General features: G+C 37.8%; 1 protein-coding gene across 1 annotated transcript in view; it reads left to right on the forward strand.

Moving 5' to 3' along the window:
- Positions 1–22,416, forward strand: part of GC (GC vitamin D binding protein) — a 49,851-nt gene extending 27,435 nt beyond the window's left edge. Inside the window, exons 6-13 of the mRNA XM_043971740.1 lie at positions 1,614–1,708; positions 5,308–5,437; positions 7,080–7,282; positions 9,817–9,949; positions 10,499–10,596; positions 11,855–11,987; positions 17,762–17,815; positions 22,229–22,416. Of these exons, the coding sequence (XP_043827675.1) occupies positions 1,614–1,708; positions 5,308–5,437; positions 7,080–7,282; positions 9,817–9,949; positions 10,499–10,596; positions 11,855–11,987; positions 17,762–17,815; positions 22,229–22,240 (858 nt within the window). The 3' untranslated portion in view covers positions 22,241–22,416. The remainder of the gene's footprint in view (positions 1–1,613; positions 1,709–5,307; positions 5,438–7,079; positions 7,283–9,816; positions 9,950–10,498; positions 10,597–11,854; positions 11,988–17,761; positions 17,816–22,228) is intronic.
- The last annotated feature ends 478 nt before the right edge of the window (positions 22,417–22,894 follow it).

Genomic DNA, 22,894 nt, shown 5'->3' on the forward strand with positions numbered 1-22,894 from the left:
CAACAATAAATTGATCCCCACCTTTGCAGATTTTGAAGGTACAATGCTCAGATGGAAATTTTTACAATGTTTTAAGCTGGCTCCAACATATTTTTGGATCCTTTGCTATTCCTTGGAAGAGAACATCTCTTCAGGATTATTTTCCTTTTTTCTTCAGAATTTCAATTTTGAGAACTTTGTGTCCTTTCTGCAATGACTTTCCCTCTAGAAATTTAAGCTATGAGATTCCCCTAGCCTTTCTCCAAACCTTTTAAAATCTGCTTTCCTAAAATTTTGGATGCATGTAGGCTTAGATGCATCTTTTCTTACCTTCTCTTTCACAGATTCTAAGGTAGAGAGGTGACTTCCCCCCAAACTTCCTAGTATTTTCATCCTTATAGCCACCATAACATGCTGCAATGCCAGGCTTGTGATCTATTTACCCAATTCATTTATTTTTATATCTGTTTAGATGTTCTGATATCATCACTACCATTTTTGCTTAACACAGTATTAGACTGTTCATTTTGCCAAAGGCCAAAGGCCATATGTCTTCCTATTTAATTCTGGTCCCAGTTGATGGAATGTTTGTTGACTTGACTCAGAGAGTAAGGTCAACTTCTTTTAAGTGATGATGGGATTCACTTATAAGATAATAATATTGCCATGAATAAAAGTGAAGTTCATTGAGTTTTGCCATTCTCTGTATCTCTAGTGCTTAGCTCAGTGCCTGGCACATGGTAAGACCTTAATAAATGTTGGTTGACATCACTGACTAATGGACTTTCCCTCTCTTGTTTCTAGATTTCCTCACAAGAGTACATATTCTCATAATACATATGTCATATATGTTTTTGTTTTATATATATATATATATATATATATATATATATATATATATATATGATTCCCATCCTTCCCCTTCCCCATTCTTCCCCCAAAAAATGTACTTGTACACACACACACACACACCCTCACCCTCACCCCCTACACCTTTACCTATCTGTTTCCTTGTGAATACAGTATACCTCACAGAGACACATTCTAGAAATTGGGTCTATAATTTTACCAAATTTCAGTGGTATCTTTCCAGGAGTCTAGGGGAATATAAACCCCTTGAGGGTAGAGAGTATTTCATTTTAGTCTTAGTATTCGTAGCCTCCTACAAAGTAGGCACTTAACAAAACTTATTGTTGAGTGAATGAATGAAAGAATAAAGATTTCAGAGTCAACTTTTCCACCTTGAATAAGGAACTCTGGTTTTACTTTGTGTATTGACACATGAGGGCGTGCATTTTATTGTTAGCTCTTCTCCTGGCCTCTGTTTGCAGTCAATTTCTGGGTGTTTCTAGTTGCCATCTTTCCTCTTATGATGAGGCCATTCTCTATGTTGTATCTCCTCTAGTAGATTGTAAGCTCCTTGAGGTCAGGGATTACATTATTCTTCATCTTTGTATACCCAGGGCCTAGTAATAGTACTTTAAACATCTCAGGTGCTTAAAAAATGTTTGTTGACTTGAGTCGAATCCAAAGCAAATACCACAAAGTAGATATTTTCTATTTGAGATATTAGTTCACAGTGTTTACAGGTAATATTTTCCACCTAATGAGGTGTTTTCTCTGTAATTTTATAGAGACTTCAGAGTAAGCACCTATCACTACTTACCACAATGTCAAATAGAGTCTGCTCACAATTTGCTATCCTGGGGACAAAGAAAACAAGATTCAGGTAAGAAACATTGTTGGAATGCTTCTCTTCAAATTACCATTCTCATTTCACTCTTCATTATATCATGCAACTCTATCCAAGTTTTTCTGAGACCACTGAGCTCATCATTTCTTTCTTTCTTTCTTTCTTTCTTTCTTTCTTTCTTTCTTTCTTTCTTTCTTTCTTTCTTTCTTTCTTTCTTTCTTTCTTTCTTTCTTTCTTTTTGTGGGGCAATGGTGGTAAAGTGACTTGCCCAGGGTCACACAGCTAGTAAGTGTGAAGTGTCTGAGGCCGGATTTGAACTTAGGTACTCCTGAATCCAGGGCCAATACTTTATCCAGGGCACCTAGCTGCCCTCCCAAGCTCATCATTTCTTATAACACAATACTATTCCATCACAACCATACACCATAACTTGTTCAGCCATTCCTCAATTGACAGGCATCCCTGTATTTTCTAGTACTTTTCTTCCACAAAGAGAGCTGTTATAAATATTTTAGAACATATAAGTTCTTTTCCTTTTCCCCTAATAATCTTTGGAAACAGACCTAGTAGTTGTATTTCTGGGTCAATAAGTAGAAGCAGTTTAATAACTCTTTGGGCATAATTCCAGATAACTCTCCAAAATGTTTGGATCAGTTCACAATTCCATTGAAAATGAATTTTTCCCTACTTTTTGAAATTCCCTCCAACATTTACATGATAATTGTATTGTATATTTCAAAGGAATAAGACATTATACATAACAGATTTTCAGTTTCATATGAAATCATCTTTTTATTATAATATTATGGAAATGCTTATTTTATTCCATAAATTAACAATAAAGTAAATAAAAAATGTTAAAAAAAACCAAATTACCATGTTTTCATCCATTGAGAATGGAACACTCTATTCTTTTTATGATGTACTGGGGGCTAAGGAGAGTAGGAAGAATAGGTAGGGAGTGCTCCAGGATATAGCAAAAGAGGCAAAAGAATGTTTCTGAATATTCATTTTCTTTCCTTCCTTCCTTCCTTCCTTCCTTCCTTCCTTCCTTCTTTCTTTCTTTCTTTCTTTCTTTCTTTCTTTCTTTCTTTCTTTCTTTCTTTCTTTCTTTCTTTCTTTCTTTCTTTCTTTCTTTCTTTTTTTTTTCTTGGTGGGGTAATGCCCAGGGTCACATAGTTAGTAAGTGTCAAGTGTCTGAGTCCATATTTGAACTCAGGTCCTCCTGAATCCAGGGCTGGTTCTTTATCCACTGCTCCACCTAGCTGCCCCCTGAATATTCCTTTTAAAAAAATATTTTGATGCCAGAAAATCCCATTCATCATGAAACATTAGCTTATTTTATGATAAATTCTATGAATAACAGTAAGGCCTAAAGTCTTTGGTAGGGCAATGATCTTTAAACATCACTTGTCCTGGGGCAGCTAGATGGCACAGTGGATAGAGCACTGGCCCTGGAGACAGGAGTACCTGAGTTCAAATCCGGCCTCAGACACTTAATACTTAACTAGCTGTATGACCCTGGGCAAGTCACTTAACCCCAATTGCCTCACTAAAAAAAAACCCAAAAAACAAAAAACATCACTTGTCCTGCCTCTGGCCCAGAATGATTTGAGGTTTCTCTCCAACCCATTAAAAATTTACACATCAGGACAGCTAGGTGGCACAGTGGATAAAGCACTGGCCCTGAATTCAGGAGGACCTGAGTTCAAATACAGACTCAGACACTTGACACTTACTAGCTGTGTGACCCTGGGCAAGTCACTTAACCCTCATTGCCCCACAAAAAAAAAATTACACATCTTTCCAGTACCCTCTGGCTCATCTGGTAAAGAGCCTCTCTCCACTAGGTTAAACTGGTTCTCAGATAACAGGCACACAGTTCATTAATGGGTCCAATCTCAGAGTCAAAGATGCTCCCCTTAGAGATGGTGGCATCTGCCTCTGCCCACCTAGCTGACAGAGAGCACAGATTTTGTGCCTTTCCCCTCTATTCCCAGAGTATCTATTTGCACTGACAGTATTTTTTGCCCAAGCCACAACTATCTCAATCTCTTGCTCAGATTCACTAATTAATCATCCCATACTTCTACAGTGGTGTAGTAGAGGAGACTCTGAAGTCTGAACTCTTCAGAAGTCAGGATCTAATTGTCCCTGAGATTGGCTGGGCATACATGTGGCAGGCCTTGAGTGGGCAGAGTGGTGATGGAGGGGGGGTTGCCGGCATAAATCCAAGCTTTCAAACTCATTCGATTTTTAGAACTTCACCCCCTTCCCTTGCAGATGCTCATCTGTGAGCTGACTGCAAGGGGAATCCATCTTTACCAGGTCAAATGCAGATAACTTCCCACCTCAGCCACCTGAAAAGGTACAAAGGACACCCTTATTTGGAAACAATAATAAATTTGTTTGATTCTAAAAAGTACATGCTCAGCAAATCCCTTCAAAGTATGGAAGATAACCTCTCAGCCTAGGCTCCATGAGACCATGTCCCAGGGATTCCAGGGATTCCCAGGGATTTTCTCTTTGGGGGACTTCTCCAGCAGGGAGAGGGCCCACCTACAGCCTGCCTCCTGGGACAGAGAGTCACCGTCCTCCCCCAAACATCTAATGCTAAGCCAGCATCTTCTTGGTTAAAGTTGTTATGAAAAGAGGCTCTTAAAAGTCATTGAAAATTTAACAAAGGAAGGCTAACTTTTTGCCCTAAAATATCAAGAAAATAGAAGGAAGATACAGTGACATTTAGCTTCTATGGAAGGGGGAATGACACTCCCCCCCCCAATTCCTTTAACCTCTAAACCAATTTTTGCTATTGATAGATCAACTACTGGCCACCTAAGAGTACATATGAAGGCATAAAAACAATGCTCAAGGGGCAGCTAGGAGGCACAGTGGGTAAAGCACTGGCTTTGGATTCGGGAAGACCTGAGTTCAAATCCAGCCTCAGACACTTGACACTTACTAGCTGTGTGACCCTGGGCAAGTCACTTAAGCCTCATTGACTTGCAAAAAAAATGCTGAACATGTAAGCAGACAAAAGCCCAGGATCATAAATCTAGAGAACAGGAAAGGACGTGAGAAGTCACCTAATACCTTCACTTGACATAAGAAACTAAGACCCAGAAGCAAGTATTAGAGCTTCTAGATGTACTCAGGTCCTGCAGCTTCAAGTATAGCTCACTGCTATTTTATAGTGCACTATGAAGACTTGTTTCAGAAATGTAGACCTGAGCAGAATAGTAGTGAATTTTTTTAGTCATTTTTCAATTGCATCTGATGCTTTGTGACCTCATTTGGGGTTTTCTTAGCAAAGATTCTGGAGTGGTTTGCCATTTCCTTCTCTAACTCATTTTATAGATGAGGCAACTGAGGCAAACAGGGTTAAATGACTTGCCCAGGGTCACACAGCTAGTAAGTGTCTGAGGCCATATTTGAGCTCAGGAAGTTGGGTCTTCCTGACTCTGGGCTTGGCAGTCCATCCATGCAATGCCCCTGTGATCTAGCAAATCTCCAAATATTGTAATACATCATGTTATCTAGTAGTAAATAAATATGGTTTGTTGACATAATATAGTAGTAAACAAATAAGAGTAAAGATATTTGTGATTTAAGAAATTTGCCATCTGTCTGTCTAGCTACATCGTCAAATTTGCCCAGAAAGTACCAACAGCTAATTTAGAAGATGTAGTCCAGCTGGCTGAGGATATGACCAGCGTTCTTTCCAAGTGCTGTGACTCCATTCTTGAGGACTGCATGGCTAATGCGGTAAGGGGAAAGGATTGTGCTTTCATTAATCTCCCTGTTTGCGTTTTTCAATTAACATCTTGCATTTTAGTCAAAGTCCCCTCTCTAAATGTATAGCCTTGGCTTCTAGTTCCCCCTCTGAATATGTAGCATTGGAAAAGGTACTGAGCATGCTCAATTGCTCTAGGTAGCTGATTCAGACTAGAAGGTGCATGGATGGATTGAATTCCCTCATCTGAGAGACCTGTAGATGACCTAAAGACCCTTATCTTTTTTTTGCACAGTGCTAGGGGTGTGTTGGTATTAACCAGCTCTTTGGTGGGGGGTGGGAGGGGAAGTTATGCAAGGGAAACTTTAGAGTTTAATCTTCATTATTAACATTTTCTGCATCACTTCCTTAAGTCTAGACAATCAACAAAGCAATAAATCAGACGCTGATATATAGCAGTTTGCTGATTTCCAAAGAATAAATGCTCATACTGAAAACTAAATGGTCATGTCTCAGGAGCCAGTTAGAGTTGATACAAGCATACCACTGCATAGCGGTCTGCATTCATCGCCATCTTTCACTGTGAATGCAGACTTCAACGAGTTAAATGACATTTTTTAATGTGAAGCTAACTTTGCCCCCTGCCTGACATCCAGAGGGTCCTACAGACTTTGTCATGACTGGACATTCCTATCTTCTACACTCCTTCCATTTCCCTCACCCCCATAGTTTTTATTGGCTTTAAATAGAGCCAGAGGTTGGGATTGAGAGGGCAACTATGACCAAATCAGGAATCCCTTGGGATTAGGTATCCTGCAGATAGGACCCTACATGGTTATATCTGGGGGCCAAATCAGAGCAGATCTCCAGGTTCCAAGTCCAACCAGACCCATATGCCTCTATTTTTTACAGGCACCTTCATGATCTGAAAACTAGTAGAAAGAGTGATAGATCTGGAGATGGAGAACATGGGTTCAAAATCTGCTTCCCTGTGGTCTTTGGCAAGTCACTTAATCTTGCTGAATCTTAATTTCATCATCTATAAAATAAAAGGATGGCACCAGACAACCTCTAGTATCACTTCCAGCCCTTAATCTATGACCTATGATCTTGTGGCCTCAGACTAATGTCCTCAAGGGCAGCTAGGTGTCATAGGGAATAGAGTGCAGGGCCAGGAGTCAGGAAAACTCATCTTCCTGACAAGTTCAAATTTGGTCTCAGATACTTATTAGCTGTATGACCCTCAGCAAGTCACTTAACCCTGTTTGCCTCAGTTTCCTCATCTGTAAAATGAGCTGGAGAAGGAAATGGCCAACCACTCCAGTATCTTTGCCAAGAAAACCTCAAATGGGGTCACAGAGAGTCAGAAACAAATGGACAACAATTTCTGAAGGGCAGAACTGGTGGATCTCGAAGGAATTTTTGAAATCCTTTCATCCAATCTCCTTGTTAGACAAATAAATAAATTAAGTTCCAGAGGAAGTAGCAGATTTGGTCAAAGTCATATAGTTAGTCATAGATCTAAGACCAAGACCCAGTCTCTGGACATCCCTTCCACTTGGCTTTCCACTCTATAGCACTACCTAATAGAAAAGCCAAGCTCCTACCCCCAGTGCCCTTCCCCCTCCCATCACGGATTGCAAGAAAAAAGAGAACATGATATTTCTTTTCTAGTTAGCAGAACACACTGTGAAGGTTTGTGAGAAGCTATCCACCAAGGATAAGAGGTTGGGCTACTGTTGTGCAGAAAGCAGCCCCATGGACATTTTCCTGTGCATTTATTCTACACCAGCTTCTCCACCTCTCAAACTTCCAGAAATTTTCAATCCCACCAATGATGAAATATGCAACACCGAAAACAACGAAGTGCTGGATAAGTAAGTGGATTTGAGGTTTGTTTTCATTTTAATGTGATAAATGAAAAGAAGGAAGGAAGGAACAAAGGAACAGAAAAGAAGGGAAGAGGACAAAGAATGTAAGAGAAGAGAAGCCAAGACAAGGGAAAGAGAGAGAAAGAGTGAGGGAGGGAGGAAAGAATGAAGGAAGAAGGGAGGGAGAAAAAATGGAAGGAGGAAGGAAGAAGGGAGGGAGGGAAAGAGGAAGGAAAAAAAGGAAGAAGGAAGGAAGGGACGAAAGGAGTAAGGAAGTCAATATCAACAATTTTTATTATACTCTTTGTCAGGGTCTTCACTCAGAAGATTTAGTTCACATTCACAAGGCCTGAATCGTTAAAGAAATAGATAACCATTGGATTTATAGCTAAAAGGGAATTTAGCAGTCATAAGGGCCAAACCTCTCATTTTAAGGATGAGGAAAGTGAGGCCCGGGCAGATTATAAGTGGCAGAGCCTAACTCTGGCCTTCTAAATTCAGGCTTTAAACCCAGTCTTCTTTCTAATGAGTCATGATTGTCTTTTGAGCAAGCAAATATTTAATTAAAATGCAACCAATCTACAATACATCTGTTTGCATCAGTATATTAAAGTCTACTGGGGCAACTAAGTGACATAACTAGAGCACAGGCCCTGAAGTTGGGAAGACCTGAGTTCAAATCTCACCTCAGGCACTTACTAGCTGGGTGGCCCCAGGCAAGTCACTCAACCTCAATTGCCTCAAACATCTGGGGCCATCTCCAGTCATCCTTGTAACTGGATCCAGATGGCTCAAGAGGAGAGAGATGACTTTGCACAGCCCTCCCTCACTTAAATCCAATTTGCTGCAACTCATGACATCACATCTCTTTGAGAACAAAAGACAAACAGCATTAAAGTCTACTATTAGATGAAAGTGAATTAATAAGAGAAGGAAGATACTATAAGGGGGAAAAAACTTCTGGATGACCTTTTAAAATATATTTGAAAGGGGGCAGCTAGGTGGCACAATGGATAGAGCACTGGCTCTGGCATCAGGAGGACCTGAGTTCCAATCCAGTGTCAGACACTTGACACTTACTAGCTGTGTGACCCTGGGCAAGTCACTTAACCTCAATTGCCTTGCAAAAAAAAAAAGAAAAGAAAAGAAAATATATTTGAATGGAAGAGCTAGGATGAATTTGAGTACATTAAATATAATAAAAATACTATTTAATTCCTGGGAATGTCTTCGGCCATATATCTGAATTTCAGTAATATTTGACAAAGTTTTTCACTATTTCCTTGTGGAAAATGAATAGATATTGTTGGAATGATTCTATTAGGTAAATTAGGAACTTGTTGAATCATAAGAGAGGGCTTGAATTTTTGCTTTCTTAGTATGGCGATGCCAAGAAAGAGAGAGGGGCATGGAGATTGGAGTAGGAAGAGAAGACAGGCCTACATGGAGACTTGGTCAGTTGCTGTAGGGTTCAGTCCACACATGACCTACCTAAGAGAACATTCCAGTTGCCCAAAGCAAAGAGAAGGAAGATATCTTGAGAATAAGACTGATTATTAAAGGCTGAATGCCTCGGACTGGAGGAAGAATCTAAGAAAATATTTGAACTCACCACTAGACAATCACTTTTCCCCATATATGTGTAAGTATATGCCAAATATACAACAAAAATGCATTGCATTGTGATTATATTATAAACACAATGCATATACATAGCAAACATGTTGTTGAGATTTTTTCAGTCATGTCTGACTCTTCATGACCCCATTTGCATTTTCTTGGCAAAGATACTAGAGTAGTTTGCCATTTCCTTCTCTAGTGCATTTTACAAATGAGGAGACTGAGGCAAACAGGGTTAAGTGACTTGCTGAAGTTCAGACAGCTAGTATCTGAGGGCAGATTTGAACTCAGGTCTTTCTGATTCCAGGCCTGGCATTCTATCCACTGGTTTACCTAGTTGTTCATGATGTGCTTATATACTTGTAGCCCCTACCTAAGGTTTTTTATTGGTGTAAGAAGCTTCTGTTGAGAGATCCTTTCTTCCATTGAAGGTTATCAACCGTTTGCGTAATTTCAAGTCTTAGAGAGTTCCCTGGGACATTGAGAGCTGATCACACAGCAGGCCTTGACTCCAGGCCTTTCTTGACTTTGAGGGCAGTCTTCCATTCTCAGCACTGTGCTGACTCTTAACATGGATCTAGTGGTATCATTCTGTCTTTGTTTGTGTGCCCCCAAATCATAGAAACTTGTTCATTCAGGATGTAAGATTTATGGGAAAATGGATGTAGAATGAATAAAATTTTTATTTCCCTTTCTATTTTGCCCCAGAAACATCTTTAGTTACTTAACTGAGCAGGTAATACCTTTGCTTTGAGTTACACCTCATTGTAAATCAGTCTTTGGATGTTAAAGAAGTTTAACAATGTGTATGTATCTATATCGAGCTCTCATCTGTACATAGAGATTCTGAAGATGGATACATAGGGTACACACACGTACACATACACTGTCTTTTTCTCTCCTTTATTCTCCCACTTCAGATACACGTACGAAATAAGCAGAAGGAAACCCAACATTCCAGAAGTGTTCATCACAAAACTTCATGGCTTAATGCAAGAAGTTTTGCTTGAATGTTGCAAAGCTGCAGAGCCAGAGGCTTGTCTGCGTTCCCAGGTAAGGTTCCTCAGATTTTTTTTTTATGACTATTGACCATAGACAGTGTAATCTAATGTATACACATTCAGAGCTAAAAAATTCAATCAGCAAGCATTTATTAAGCACCTACTAGTTACTTAATGCCCTGAAGGTAATGGGGATTTGCTAGAATTTATTGGGGAAGAAAGGTGACCTGGTCAGACTTGCACTTTAGCAAAATCATTATGGCAACTGAATGGAGGGTGGATTGCTGAGGGAAGAGATTTGAGGCAGGAGACCCATCAAAAGGCAAGCGGTGGGACAAGAGGTGATGAGGTCCTCAACTGGGCTGATGACTATGTGGGTGGCGAGAAGGGGCTGGCTCTAAGAGATGTTGTGATAAGATTTGGTAATAGATGAGATATATGAAATGAGAGTGTGAAGCTGAGGATATCACTGAGGTTAGAGGCCTGGGTGGCTGGGTGGATAGCAATACCCTTACCAGTAATAAGCAAATTCAAGTTGCACTGTGTTTCAACACAAGCATATCCTTTCTGGAAATAACCTTTTCTTATTAATGTCTTGCAGAGACCATTAGCAAGAAAGGAAATGGCCTTATTTTTAACCAAGGCAGAAGAACTCTGTGGTGATTATTCTCAGCATACTTTTACTGAGTACAAAAAAAGGTAAAGTATATATTTCAGGTAATGCTTTGGAAGATTACTGAGATCACATTTCTAAGTAGTCTGAATTTTTAGTACTAGTAAGCTGCAAACATAAGGAAACATGTTTGCTTGGAGTTGCCCCTGTGATGTGGAAATAGAGTTTAAGCCTTTTGAGAGCAGGGATTGTTGTGCTTTTCATTTTTGTATCCCTAGCACTCAGTATAATGCCTTGCACGTAATAAGGGCACTTATTAATTAATACTTGTTGACTGATGTATTGTAGAATTAGGAATATTTAACTTATGGTCAGTATCAAACAATCCACACAGAAATAGCTAGCAGAGACTTCTGCTGTGGGAATCACCATTTCTTGTGTCATGTATTTGGTGGATTGGGACACAGTTCACCCAAATAGAGGTCTGTTACCTGATCACTTAAGGTGTGGGTAGAATGGCTAGCTGTGAGGCTATTGTCTCAGGAGCAGCCTAGCCATGTTATAAAAGACCTATCAAGAGAGTGCTGGCTGATAGGTGATGAATTGCGGGGGATACAGCCACTCATGAGTGTCCATTAAAAAATGAAGGGAAAAAAAAGACATGAAGGGTTTCCAATCTGCATTTATAGAGGGAGTATTCAGGCTCACCTATTGAAATAATATATCATTTGGTTAGGTTAATATATAATGCTATATATAACCAAGATTCATTTTTTATATATATTAAATGTTATATGTGCTTCTATATATATATACACAATAACAAATGCATATATATAATTAATGTGTGTATATATATAATAAATCTTGGTTATATATGTGTATATACATATGGTTCATACATCTATAATGTGTATATGTATATGTGTACATATATACATATATAGCATATAATTACTATATCTATAATGTGTGTATATCCATAGATACATATACAAACACATGTATATATACATATATGCCATTTTTATTCCTATCAAATTCTTTTTTCTGTTCTTTGTATATGCACATGCTTATTTTCAGCAATGTTAAAGTTCATAGTAAAAGGAAAACAATTTTCAATAATAAATGTTGGGTTTTTTGTTTTTTTTTTAATTAATTTTATTTATTTTTATGGGGCAATGGAGGTTAAGTGACTTGCCCAGGGTCACACAGCTAGTAAGTGTCAAGTGTCTGAGGCCAGATTTGAACTCAGGTACTCCTGAATCCAGGGCCAATGCTTTATCCACTGCGCCACCTAGCCGCCCCAATAATAAATGTTTTAAAAGTCTTTTCTCCCCCCAGGTTGACAGAGAACTTTAAGATTAAGTTTCCTAAAGCTAATTCCCAAAGTATTAAAGAGATGGTTGAAAATCGGGCTGACTTTGCCTCCAAGTGCTGTCTGATGAATTCACCTCCCCTATACTGTGGTACACAGGTAAGAACATTTAACTCTTCCATTTCTCACCTCAGTGCCCAAGGCCTTGATTTTCTTTGGAATACCTTGTCCTTTCTTCATGATTGCCTTTGTGTTCATGAAATCATCTTTCCAGGGGCCTTTATAGGTCTGCTTCATTTACGATATTCCTTAAAATACAAATTAACAAGTAAGTGATGGCAGAAGGACCCTCATCCTATGATGAAATTTTGCACATTTGTCAACAGGAAAGGCATGCAAATAAAAGGACACTCATTTTAGGTAGCTCATATTCTTGGAAACAATATAGGTTCATTTATCATAAAAATATGTTAACATATGGGTTTATTATGGTTATTTAAAATGAATTAATAATTAAATATTTTAAATGTAAATAATAATAATAATATACATTCATCATGTAGGATGACGACTGCATAATTACTACTAAACATAACTCTACATTTATTAGTAATCATTTTATAAACTTTTATTATTCCAACAAAAATAACCCATGATGTGAGATCATTTAGACTGGGTCTGAGTTGATGTTCATTTTAAAATTATCTATGGGAAAAAAGTTACATAAATGCTTAGTATTTTTTTTAATTAATAAAGTATTTTATTTTTTTTCCGTTACATGTAAAGATAGTTCTCAACCTTTGTTTATACAAGCTTTACAATTTCAGATTTTTCTCCCTCCCTCCCCTCCCTCCCCCTTCCCCTAGACAGCAGGTAATCTGATATAGGTTATATATATATATATATATATATATATATATATATATATACACATATATATATATATTTATACACATAATAACATTAATCCTATTTCTGCATTAGTCATGTTATAAGAGAAAAAAATCAGAGCAATGATGGAAAACCTCAAAATAGAAAAAAAAAACAACAGCATCAAAAGCAAAAGAAATAGTATGGTTCATTTAGCATCTATACTCCACAGTTCTTTTTTTTTTTTCCTGGATTTAGAGATCCTCTTCCATCACGAGTTCCCTGGAACTCTTCTGTGCCATTGCATTGGTGAGAAGAATATAGTCCATCACAGTAGATCAACACTCAATGTTGATGTTACTGTGTACAATGTTCTTCTAGTTCTGCTCATCTCACTCATCATCAGCCCACGCAAGACACTCCAGGTTTCTCTGAACTCCTCTTGCTCATCATTTCTTACAGCACAATAGTATTCCATTGTGTTCATATACCACAACTTGTCCAGCCATTCCCCAATTGATAGGCACCCCCCTCAACTTCCAATTCTTTGCCACCACGTAAAGAACAGCTACAAATATTTTTGTACATGTGGGTCCCTTTCCCCCTTCCATGATCTCTTTGGGAAAAAGACCCAAAAGTGGTATTGCTGGTAATGCTTAGTATTAATGAGACTGGAAGGGGAATGTTTTACCTACTTAAGAAAACAAACTAGCTTTGAAGCACTTTAGCACATTCATACACAGGAAAAAGAGAAACATATTTACAAATGATTTGATGTGCAAATTATGAACCATTTTATATTTATTGATGGGGGTCCTTTTACATGGTCTTGATACATATTTTTAATCTCTTCCTTTAAGTAGGACTATCAGTATAATAGTTTGTCCTGGCAATGTGACTCCTGGATCAGAGTACATGAATTCAAATCTCATCTCTGACACATACTATTTGTCTGACCTTAAGACAAGTCTCTTTAACTCTCCTGGACCTCAGCTTTTTCATCTATAAAAAAGAGTCAGTTGAATTCCATGACCTCTGAAGTTCTTTACATATCTACATCCATCATTCTCAAAAATGGCAGAACCATGCCTCTTAGAAAATATTTTATTATTCAAATTTTGGCCAACTCAGGCAGGACTTCTATCCACCACTTCCAAATTAGCAATGAATAAACAATTTTTTAACCACCCACCATATGCCCAGAACTATAATAAGCACTACACATACAAATACAAATGAGAGGCCATACCAGCCCCCCAAAGAGTTTACATTCTAATTAGGGAAGGAGGGTTGGCCAGAGGGAGACTTGGTTTGGAAAGTCATAGAGATGGTGATTAGAGTCATAAGAGAATAGACTGATATCCCTTTTCCAATAGCAATAGCAGTATCTATTTGATTCTAGAACATTCTAGAACCTTGTTCTAGAACCATCTAGATTTTAGGTAACTTTTAATTTAGATGGTTTTTAATCTAGTTTTGGCCACGAGTTTTGTGAATCACTAGTTTGATACCTCTGGCATAAATTCTGAAGTATGGCTGGTGGCAGATAGCTTTTATAGGCTTGTTGACTAACTGAATAAAAGAAATATAATTGGGAAATATACATCCCTTTCTATAATAAAAATAACACAATTTATCTTTTGGTTTTCCAGGGGAGATCACAAAGTTTTAATAAAGTATCTATCAGGAGCTCTGTGGAACAATGGATAGAGCACTGGGCCTAGAATCAGGAAGATGTGGGTTCAAATCCAGCCTCACACATTTATTAGATGTGTAACTCTGGATATCATTTAACCTCTGTCTGTCTCAATTTCCTCATCTGTAAAATGGAGATAATGATAATAGCTACTCCTCTGTGTTGTCGTGAAGACAAAATGAGATACTATTTTTAAAGTGTTTTGCAAACCTTAAAGCATTATAAAAAAGCTCACTACTATTACTTCTACCACTATCACCACCACCAATCAGCATAAGGAATAAACAGTTACTATTTCGGGGCAGCTAGGTGGCACAGTGGATAGAGCACCGGCCCTGGATTCAGGAGTACCTGAGTTCAAATCCGGCCTCAGACACTTAATACTTACTAGCTGTGTGACCCTGGGCAAGTCACTTAACCCCAACTGCCTCACTGAAAAAAAAAAGTTACTATTTGGAAATTTTCTCAGAGATTTAATTCCCATTGCATTTGGTCTAATGCTTTTCTACAATGAAAGCATATCACAACAAAGAACTGTTTGTACAATATTATACAATTTATATAAATTCTTCTTAAAGTTAATATCTCACTTGTTCCTCACAATAGGCCTGTGAGGTAGGAATGGTGGGTATTATTGTCTCCATTGTGTGGATATTGCTGCTGAGAAAGAGATTAAATGATTATTCCAAGTAAATATGACTTTGTTGTTCTTCAGTTGTATTTCAGTTGTATCCAACTCTTTGTGACCCCATTTGGGGTTTTCTAGGCAAAAAATACTGGAGTAGTTCATCATTTCCTTCTCCAGGTCATTTTACAGTTGAGGAACTGAGACAAAAAGGGTTAAGTGACTTGCACAGGGTCATATAGCTAGTAAGTGTTGAGGGCTAGATTTCAACTCAGATCTTCCTGACTCTAGGCCCCAGCATTCTATTATTCATCGTGTCACCTAGTTAGAATTGGTACTCTTCTGACTCTTACCAGTCTCAGTATGGCACCTAAATTCTATTAAAAGCTGTCTGTTCATAGATCCATAGTTGGATAGAACATTAGAAGCCATCTAGTCCAAATCTCTCATTTTACACATGGGGCAATTGAAGTTCAGTGAGGCTAAGTGATTTGTTCAGAGGCACAGAAATAGAAATTGAAGCCAAGTCTTCCTGACTCCAAAGTTCAGGATTCCACCCAGTATTCTGTGACTCTTAACTGTTACCTCTGTGCCCTCGAGTAAGAAATCCAGCAGGGCTAAGAACTATTCTCAAGAGAATAAAAACACATGAGGTTCTACTCTATCTGTACAAAGAGTGGATTAACTTTCCTGAACTACCTATCTTCCTATTCTTCCACGGAGTTTAAATCAATAGTTCCATAGCTGCCAACAGAGGACAAAATCCTCCCAAATCTCCTCTGTAGATAGACTTTGTGATAAGATGAATGCTTTGAGCACATTGTGGTCAGGTCCTCCATGGCCTGACAACACCTTGCCTTTAAATTTTATCTAACACTTTTCCACTTCCGCCTTTGTGTACCCTTTGCACCTGAGATTCTTAACCTGAGTCCCATAGGCCCCAAAGGAATCTGCAGTCAGATTTCAAAGTCAAACAGGATCTTTACCCCCTGTATGAATCTAGAAGGAGAGTGAGACTGTCCTGATATTGGAGCTTTGAAAATGCACTTTGTTCCAGCTACATAGCCAAAGGAAGGGGGTAGAGGTCCACATACTTCTCCCAGAAGCAGGTCTCTGCCCCATCCCACAGGGGTACCTCCATCCAAGGTGGACCTTTGGGCGTGCAGAAAAAAAAAAACAAACCTTGTTACATTTGATAACCTTTAAAATAGTCTGTTGTTAGTATTATTGAAAAATTAACATATTTGGATGGAAACTTGGTCTGCAAACAGAAAAATTCTATCTTTATTTTCACTCACTCTTAACTGAAATCCTTCAATTATCATTTTTTACAAAAATATTATTCTAAGCAGGATTTACAATTATCTTCACAAAAATGACAAAGTGATCCAAGGCATGAAAGGAATCAAGAAATCTACTATCATCACCACCAGATTATCTTTATGCCTTTAATTACATCATTCCTTATGACTATAATCCCTTTGAACCCAAAAGGACTTAATTTCACAGACAAATAAACCAAGTCCCAGAGAAGGGAAATTACTTATATCACACTAGGTTGGTCAGTCAATAAATATTTATTAAGCATTTACTATTCACCAGTCACTATACTAGGCCACAGTGATAAAGGGGCAGGGGGGCAAGGACAAAAGACATGCAGTTCCTGCTCCAAAGATGCTCACTGTCTGATAAGGGAGACAAAACCAAACAACTATGTACAAAAGATGCTATAAATGGGATAAACTGGGGACAATTAACATAGAGTATGCACAAGCGTTAAGGGTGATCAGAAAAGGCTTCCTATAGAAGGTGTGATTTTATCTGGGACTTAAAAGGACATGAGGAGGGAGAAAGGTCTAGGCATTTGAACTCAATTCCTTTTACTCTGGGTCTAGCATCCCTTTCAGTATTCTAAACCTTTGAACAAGCTGGATCTGAGGTGCTGATGAAATGTGGAGATGGAGGTGTCTTATAAAAAGGTGGGGATCTAGGTTATACTTCCAAAGATACGCAAACAGGTGAAAAGCCTTCACAGCTCCTGGAACAATAATAAAAGGACATGCCTTAGTGATAACACAAGGTAGAGAACAGCATCTTCAAATACCATGGACAGCTCATCAGGGATCTCATGTGAAATTCCACAAAGATAAGAAGCATTCTCATAAGAATTGGGCCTTGGGGATTTGGGGGGGTGGGGGTGGTCTGTTTTGTTTGTCAAGCAACATTGGGCCTGGAATCTTGCATCCAAGGTTTCCATGGTTCTAATTTTTGGGTCCAGGTACTCCATTACCTGCACTGAAAGGATGAATAAAACAAACCAAAATCGCAACCTTAGTTCTTGGAGCCACAGGTCTTAAGGCATGGGGAAGGTGGACTTTTCTCCTCCACCCTATAGCTCAGTGCATGGTGTTCATGCTTTGGGTCAAACAGGATTTTTACCCCTTATACAGAATTGGAAAGAGTGAAATTGTCTCAGTCTGGTAGTTCTAAAAATGCAGCTTGTTCCAGCTACATAACCAATGGAAAGACACTGTTCCCACCCTCAGGGTCAAGAATCAAGGGTTGTCTTCTCCCAGAAGTAAATCTCTGCACCCTTCCATAGGAGTACTTCCATCTAAGGGGATCTGGGTTTGCACAAATGTCTGTTACATTTTATATCTAAAATACTGTCAGTTGTTACTATTGTTGCAGAATTAAGTATCCTATAAATTAAATCAACTATTTGTTGTGCTTCATTTTCAGATTGATGCTGAAACTAAAAATTTCTGTGGCAATGATTCATGTCTGTTGTCTTTGGTATGTATATAAATGTAAATAGGTGACATCAGAGATCAGAGCCATATTTTATAGTTAACTGTCATAGAATTGTATAGCTAGAAAGAACCATTGAGATCATAGTCTAATCTAACCCTCAGTTTATAGTTGAGGAAACTGGGACCCAAAGAAGTTAAGCCAAGAGTTATTGTTCAGTTGTTTCAGTCATGTCTAACACTTCATTCACCCACTGGGGGTTTCCTTGGCAAAGATACTGAAGTAGTTTGCCATTTCCTTCTCCATCTCACTTTATAGATGAAGAAACTGAGACAAACAGGGTGAAGTGACTTGCCCAGAGTCACAAAGCTAGTAAATGTCTGAGACCAGATTTTAACTCAGGAAGATGAATCTTCCTGGCTCCAGGCCTGGCACTCTATCTACTGTGCCACCTAGCTATTCACACAGTGGCAGAGCTGAGACTGCCTCATTTTCCAGTTTTAGGTATAAAGGAAATAGCCAATGTGCTTAGAGTCAAAGGTCCTCTGTTTTGTCCCTTATTGGTCATGTAACCTTAGTATATAGTAGGGGTTTAATAAATTCTTATTAACTGACTAACATAAAGGGAATATTTTTAAGTGCTGGAGTTAGATGCCCTTAAATAGGATCAAAAGAAGAGTGTTTATTCAGCCTAGGAGACAACAGGATAGCTGGAATGTACAGAGAGATGGATTGATAAGCCAAACCATCTCTGTTACAGTATCATCAGTTTCTAACCCTTATAAAGATCTTAACTATATGAAAAGAATGCATCACAAAAAATGTACTCACATTCATGCATACACAATCAATACATATACACACATTCATACACATATACAAATAGCTCTGAAAATGAGACCTAAAATTTTCCGCAATGGATTTGAAAATTGACCTTGGATAAGTCATTTTCCTCTTTGGGACTTGGTTTCCTCATTTGTACAACGAAGGAATAAATTTAATGGTTTTTACAGTCTTTTCTAGCTCTCAATGCTATATAACTTTATACTAAACACCTGCATTTTCTTTTGTGAAATAACTTTGTGAAAAACTTAATATCTTAATTGTTAATTAAACATAAAATTAAATAATTAGATAATTAAAATAACTAATTAAATAAGGTATTTAATAAAGAAAATAATATGCATTGGTCCTATATATATTCTAGTTGGAAGGAAGAATTTTTTGATGATGCCCATTTTCATATTACTAACTCATTAGTGAAAATAAAAAGCAATTCAATCTTCTGGCAGATTAAATTATTTTAATCTATTCATCATTTAACCCCAATACTCTGAAATACTAAAACAAAAATGTTTTAAGGAATAAAAGTAAGCTAATTATCAGGAATGCTGCTGTGAATATGAACAAAAATTACACATCATAGATGACTAGTTGGCATAGTGGATGGAGTGACTATTGGACTTGAAGTCAGGAAATTCTGAGATCAAATGTGACCTCAGATATTACTCTTCTCCTATTCATAGTAATAAAAGTTATTTTCTTCATATCTTGTCAATGTTAGTCTATGCCTAATTTCTACTAGATTGTTTTCTAGTTTTCACAACAACTTTTATCAAATAGTGGGTCCTCATCTGAATAACTAGGGTCTTTTGGTACCAGAACATTATGCTGCCATGTTTGTTTGCTTCTGTATGTTGTGTGACTGACTAATCCATTACACTCATTGACCACTCTAATTCTTAATCAGTAGCACATAGTTGTTTTTTTGTTTGTTTTTTGTGGGGCAATGAGGGTTAAGTGACTTGCCCAGGGTCACACAGCTAGTAAGTGTCAAGTGTCTGAATCTGGATTTGAACTCAGTTCCTCCTGAATCCAGGGCCAGTGCTTTATCCACTGCACCACGTAGCTACCCCCAGTACCATATAGTTTTGATAATTACTACTCTTTAATATACTTTGAGATCTGCCAGGCTTTCTTCTCACATTTTTCTTCTTTTATTTCCCTTAAGTTGCTTGACCTTTTGTTTGTTTGGATTATGTTTTTTTTATTTATTTTTACTTTTACTACTTTTTCTAGCTTTATAAACATTAGTTTTGGTAGGTTGATTGGTATGGTACTAAGTGAATTAATTTTGAAAGAATCATCATTTGCATCATGTTAGCATTGCCTGCTCATGAGAAAATAATATTTTCCCATTTATTTAGGTCTGACTTTATTTCTGTAAAGTATTTTGTAATTGCATTCCCATAATTCCTATTTATGGCTTTGTAGAGAGAGAATCCCCAGTACTTTATACATTCTGTAATTTGTTTGAATGGAACTTCTCTCTACTTCTTCTTTCTGGGTTTTGTTGGTACTATATCTTGGTACTATATAGAAATATACTTGTTGGTACTATATAGAAATATTGGTGTTTTTTTGTGAATTTCTTTTTGTATCCGGCAATTTAGCTGAAGTTGTTAGGTCCATATCTCTATACTTCCTAGTGGTGTTGCTTTTTTTCCAACAGAAGCAGGTGTCAATTTTTTCAAATAAGTTTTAGCTTCCGTTGACATAATCATGAGGTCTTTTACATTAAAATTCTCTATTTTCCCCTTGTTTCTGATTTCTCTATGGAGGAGAAAGACTTTAACACTACAAATGACAAAACAAAAAAATTACTAATAAGGAGATGATATCCAAGATAAGTGAAGAGATAGTAAGAGAGTAGATGGCGCAGTGGATAGAGTACCGAACCTAGAATCAGGAAGACTCACTCATCTTTCTGAGTTCAAATCTGGTCTTAGACACTTACTAGCTGTGTGACCCTGGGCAAGCCACTTACCCCTATTTGCCTCAGTTTCCTCATCTATAAAATGAGCTGGAGAAGGAAATAACAAACCACTCCAGTATCTCTGCCAAGAAAACTTCAAAAGAGTACTGAAGAGTCAGACATGACTGAAAAATGACTCAACAAGAGCTCTATAGCTGCCCTTGATGAATTTAAGTCACCTGACCCAGGTGAACTTCATTCTTGGGTTCTGAAAGAACTGGCAGATGTAACAGCTGAGCCACTGTCATTAATTTTTGGAAAAGCGAGGAAAATAGGAGAGGTACCACAAGATTGGAGAAAGGCAAATGTCTCAATTTTCAAGCAAGGAAAGGGAATATAGTCTGCAAACCACATGCCAGTGAGCTTGACCTCAATTTATGGGAAAATTACTTGACTTCAGCAAGAACAATTCATGCCAGACATGTTTTGTTTTTCCATTACAAACATTTCCAGGTGACCCCCACTCCACAAGAGTTCTTGTAACGGTTAAGCAAAACCACCAAATTTAATGCCTACAACATTCCACATCTGTAACATTAGCTCCGCTTCTCTATCTTTCACTGTTTTTTTTAATGATCTATGAAATCTATTTTCTCTTCCTCTACCTCTCCATCCCATTGAAAAAAAGAAAGAAAAGGATAAAAAACCCAAATTATTTGTAATAAGTCTTCAGAGTCAGGCAAAATATCCCTCCTTGATTATATGATATATAGATAGACAGATTTCTCTCTATATCTATATTTATATTTATATCTACATAGCTATAGTGAGACAGATCTATAAAACGTGTCTATATCTATATGGATATGTGTATAGAGATATAGATGGACATATCTATGACATGTTTGCCTGTATCTATATATGTATATATCTATATCTATATGTATCTACATATCTATATCTGTATATAGATATACATAGAGGTGTCTATAACATTCTACCCTCCTCCAAATCTGTCACCTCTCTGTAGGAAGTGGCTTGCATCCTTCATCTTTGGTCCTCTGGAGGGTCTTTATGTGTATCACATTTCTTAGAGACTTTAGAGTTGCTTGTCTTTAGAGTGTTTTTGTTGTTATTGCATGAATTGTTTTGTTTCTGCTCACTTCACTCTCCATCAGGTTCTCTAAGTCTTTTAAAATTGTTCATTTTTATAACATGGATGTTATAAATAATTATTCTTTTGGATCTGTTCCCTTTGCTCTGTCCCAGTTCGTATGAGTCTCTCTGTGTCTCTTTGAAATCATTTTATTCCCTCATTTCTTAGAACTGGAGTACTCCAAAATATCCATATACTACAAACATTCTCATAATAGCAAAACTTGAATTCTATACAGCAATAGAAACCTTTCTTCTCACACTATATTTTAAGCACTGATAATGACCTAGGTAGATGTGTTTATGTACAGATGAGTGACATCTTATTTTAGCATGTAACAATTAGGTTACTCATGGGGTCATTTCTGACCCTAGCTAGAGTCAGCCTTGGTAAGTGGCTATTGGATTTCTGTAAGTCTGCCATGAAGATATTTATGTGCTGACCCTTAGAGTACTGAACCTCATGAAAATTTCCTGAGCAGAACTATTGGTATATGCACCCATTTGTAAAACTTTCCTGATGACATTTCTTTCTTTCATTCCATTAGAGACCAACATAATAGAGGCCTGAACTGAAAGGGAATTACTAAGCCTTTGGAAGAAACATAGAATCAACTCTTCTCTACCCTACAAAGCATTTTCCCCAGAACCACAGAAATACGGGGCTGACGCAAATAAAAACAACTGATATGGAATGTATATCAAAGAAATGCTATAAAAAGTGCTGTCATACCAATGATCTGGGATACTGTTTATTCTTTTGCTACATAGAAACACTGATGCAAAGGGTCCTGTCCTAAGGATATGGGTTCCTTAAGGGCAGGGCATTTTCATTTTTGCCCTTGCATTCCCCAAACCTAGGAGGATCTGGCACGTATGGGTGCTAAATAAAGCTTTATTGATTAGTTGACAAAAAGCTCCTGTCCCTTTCAGAACCTCTAGTTTTTCTTAAAAATGAAGAAAAATAATTTATTTAGCACTTATGTGCCAAGCACTGTGCTTAGTCCTGAGGATACCAATGGGAGAGTAAGACATTCCATGCTCTCAAGGAGCTCACGTTCTATTGAGGGAGACATAGGGTTTGGCTGCCATAGGGATGGCAAGTCCCAGTGATCCTAGGGTATGGCAGCAGGGATGGATGAGTGTATGAGCAAGATGGGTGTCAAGGTTTTACCTGTGGGGAAGTGTATGTCTCTTTGCTGAAGAAATGGAAG

The sequence above is a fragment of the Dromiciops gliroides genome, chromosome 6, assembly GCF_019393635.1.
Source record: "Dromiciops gliroides isolate mDroGli1 chromosome 6, mDroGli1.pri, whole genome shotgun sequence".
NCBI classification, from domain to species: domain Eukaryota; kingdom Metazoa; phylum Chordata; class Mammalia; order Microbiotheria; family Microbiotheriidae; genus Dromiciops; species Dromiciops gliroides.